Source organism: Setaria italica, chromosome IX (genome assembly GCF_000263155.2).
Source record: "Setaria italica strain Yugu1 chromosome IX, Setaria_italica_v2.0, whole genome shotgun sequence".
Classification (NCBI taxonomy): Eukaryota; Viridiplantae; Streptophyta; class Magnoliopsida; order Poales; family Poaceae; genus Setaria; species Setaria italica.
In genome coordinates, this window is record NC_028458.1 from 42496195 (window position 1) to 42499791 (window position 3597).

At 42.2% G+C, this 3597-nt stretch overlaps 1 protein-coding gene across 1 annotated transcript; it reads left to right on the forward strand.

The window, feature by feature from the left end:
• Nucleotides 1–2741: 2741 nt before the first annotated feature.
• On the forward strand, nt 2742–3367 carry LOC111258475. Its single transcript, XM_022829767.1, has 2 exons — nt 2742–3268; nt 3325–3367. Exons 1-2 carry the CDS (start codon nt 2742–2744, stop codon nt 3365–3367), a joined length of 570 nt encoding a protein of 189 aa, XP_022685502.1.
• Nucleotides 3368–3597: the final 230 nt, after the last annotated feature.

A 3597-nucleotide genomic window follows, 5' to 3' on the forward strand; every position in this document is an offset into this window, starting at 1 on the left:
CTAACTCATTGCCTCTCATGTGTGTATTTCTTTCACCCCTCAAGTTGTTAGGTATCTCCTGTCAGCACAGGGACATAAGGATTTTTTTTCCTGTTTGAACCAGTAATTTTTAATTATTTAAGAGATAGAAATTTCTTTTATCCTATATGCATTTTGTCAAATTCTAATGCTACCATGTCTTCTTGTCTTATTGGTATGGTATGATTGCTAATCGCACTATGATTTATTATTTATATGTTATCTGGATCAATGTTCTTTGGAATTAATAACCTTTCAACAGCAAAGAATCTTGCTCTGGCTGGTTTTAAGTCTGTCACTGTAACACACTAAAAAAAATCAAAGGCCCAGCCAGCCCAACCCTTTTCCCTGGCCCGTTGCCCCCCCTCCCATCTTATCCAGACCGGTCCTCTCTTCCTTCTCACGTTTCTTCCTCCTTCCCTGCTCTCCCATGGCTTCCCCTCCCTAAATCCCCTCTCTACAGTAGCAAACCCTTGGGGGGAACTAGCAAAACGGATCGAGGACAACAAGAGGAGCAAGAAAGGTGCATCTTCCATGTAGATCGGTCCTTTCCCCATATCTTCCTGCTGCTCTAGGGTTTGGGGAACGACCAAGGTGAGGTGAATCCACTTTAGATCTGCTAATTGATGTTTTTAGGAGGTTCTTGGTCCTGAGGATTAGTGGATTTGTTGGGGAAAACACGGTTTGAAGGTCGATTTAAGGTGTGCTATCCTGTAGCTCGGGCAGTGCTGATGTCCTTGTAGTTTTGGCGACCTAAACAATTTCTCCTCCAAAAGTGGATCATACAAGAGTTGTAGAGAATTATGAGATGTAACTGCTGTCCAAGTTTCATATTTTTTGGTGGAGTATACCTTCAGTTATTGAATATTGTTTGGACGTTGTTTCTGAATGTCCAGATTTTTGACAGCAGATGTTCAGAGATGTATTAGATGATCTTAAGGATGGAATTCGTGGAAACCCATAATAAAAAAGTTTTAGGTTTCTCAGAGATATATGTCCTGACAAAATTTTAGAATTTTTGGACAAGGGGTTTGGGAGATATGAATTTTTGTATGCTGCTGCCCGAAATTTCAGACAGATTCTATACTTCACATTCAACTGCAGTTTTACCCCTCTTTGGATTATGCTAAAAATAAAGGATCTGAACAAAGTTGTAAGATTTCTCCCTTAGTTTTCTAAGATGTATTTGCTTGCTGTCATATCTTTTGTAATTCTAAAGATACAAAAAAGTGAAGCAGCACTGCTGCGGTTAACCTAGGTGATGTTTACCATCGTCGCTTGTTTGACGGGTTGGGCTATATGGGTGCTTTACTTGCTGTGTGCACATGGTTGTTTGAGGATATGTTCTGATCTTATTGTGTCAAAACAGGTGGTAACGCTCCGGATCACGCTTAGAGCGGCTATCTCCTTCTTTGGGAGGCAAGTAACGTAGCGGTGGTTGCTACAAGCTTTAATCTGCTATTTTTGCTACCTCCACCTTAAATTTCAGAATGATAACTTATCCAATATCATCCATTCAATTACAAGTTTATGCACATCTTACTGTTGTTATTACATATGCCTTGTTCTTTACTTTATAACTTGGTAATGGCTCTTGTTGGCATAATTATGATGAGGTTTATGTTGTCAAATGAGGAGGAGACTTATCTGGTATATGCGGTGTATACTCTCTTTGTGCGATCTGTCTTGGCATTGCATTTCATTGCATCACAATGCATGGCATATGGAGTTAATTCGCCGCTTGATAGCCGCGACCGTACCGGTACAGCATCGTTTATTGGGCATAACGGTGCAGCTTCATACTTTGTTGAGTATGAAGGCAGGAGACATGGCATTTGCATTGCATTTGCATTTAGGGTGCTATCGGTTTTCTATGGTATTTGTTTGGCAGTGGTGGTGAGAAGTGAATTTTCTCCAAGGTTTGGTGACGAATTGGTTTTATTTATGTATGAGGGTGTTGGAGTTATTATTATTATTATTCATTGAGGAGATACACTTACTGATAATAGTTAAACCATGGTCTAATGAACTTGTAGTTTAAATAGCTTGTTAAAGCTAGTTACTTGCTGAGATTTTATATCTCACCCCTATTTTTTTTTATCCTCTCAGGTACTTGATGGATGGATGCTTTGCTTGGGGGTTGGGAAGTAGCAGCACGTCACACACTTCTCTTTAATCAAAATCCTCTAGTGTGATACTGTAATATTTAAGTCCTTCTCTATGAGAGTCTATTTGTTGCTTAATGATGGTTAAGCTTTGTTAAACCTTGCCTTAATCGTTTGAATATCATGTTAGGATCTTTTATTTATGCTAGTATGCTTTATCTATTTTCATATCTTATTGTTTCTTGCTTCCGCGGTGTTCCTGATTTAGGGAAGATGCTGTCAAAATCTGTCCCTTTTGTCCGGTGTGGCTTAGTAGCATCCTAAGGTGGCGTTTGTTTTTCTTGGGGTGTTACAGTTGGTAATCAGAGCTTAGGTTAATTTAATCCTAGGAAAAATAAAGTCTAATTTGACACACTTGCACTTGTAGGTTGGGTACGGGTACATTGGTGTGTATGGATTATTTTGTCTTTATGCATACTTTAAATTGTTGGAGCTTGATATTTGTGTTGTTTGTGTCTTATGGTGGCTGCAGTTATGCCGCCTAAGAAGCATGGTCGGGCACGACCAGCGAGCGGTGCCCGAGCTGATGGCACTAGTCAAGCAGAATTACTTGCCGCAATGCGTGAGATGCAAAATGAGATGAGGACTTTGAGGCAGGCTGCTCGTGCGGGTGCAGCACAACCTAATCCTACTACCTCTACTCAGGAAGTTGCTGCCCCAGTTGGCCCTGAGAGTGGTGTCTCGCTGAGAGAGTGGGTTGGCATGAAGCTGGATAGTTTTGATGGCAGTGGTACTCCTATTCAGGCTGCTGATTGGTTGTCATATGTGGAGGATAAGATGGAAGCTTTTGAGGTGTCAGCTCATGATCGTGTTCGTTATGGGGCACAATTACTAAAGGGTGAGGCACAGATTTGGTGGAAGGGTGTGCAGTCAGCTCGCACGGCTGCGCATGGTTCTTTAACTTGGCCTGAGTTTGTTAGGCAGTTTGAGAGGAGGTTTTACCCAGTGACCTTCCTGGACAAGATGAAAATTGAGCTAAATAACTATGTGCAGGAAAGGAAGACAGTGGCTGAGTATGAGGTGGGGTTCAACCAGATTGTTCGCTTTGTTCCACATGTGGCCCATGATGATGCAGAGAAAGCAAGGCAATTTCGTCAAGGCCTTAAGCCTTCAATTCGCCATGTGTTGGGTGCCTTTGAAGTCACAGACTTTCGCTCCATGGTAGAGAAAGCCTTGGGAGTTGAGATGCAGCTTCAGGTCACAGCTGATCTAAATAAGTCTTTGAGTGGTGACCAGTCTCGTGGTCAGGGTGACAAGAAGGTCCATTCTGGTGGTCATGTTCATAGGAAGGGCAAGTTTCAGCGTCACCAGCCGTACCGTGGTGGTTCGGCTCAGTCTCGTACTCCAAGAGGGAGTACTCCTCAGTATCGTGCCATTCCCAAACCTGGCATGGGGATGGTGTGCTTCAAATGTG

Bases quoted from the DNA above. Each gene is read 5' to 3' on its own strand.
- LOC111258475 (XM_022829767.1), top strand. From the start codon at position 2,742: ATGCGTGAGATGCAAAATGAGATGAGGACTTTGAGGCAGGCTGCTCGT. The intron at 3,269-3,324 runs GCAATTTCGTCA...GTGCCTTTGAAG, and splicing joins GATGATGCAGAGAAAGCAAG to TCACAGACTTTCGCTCCATG.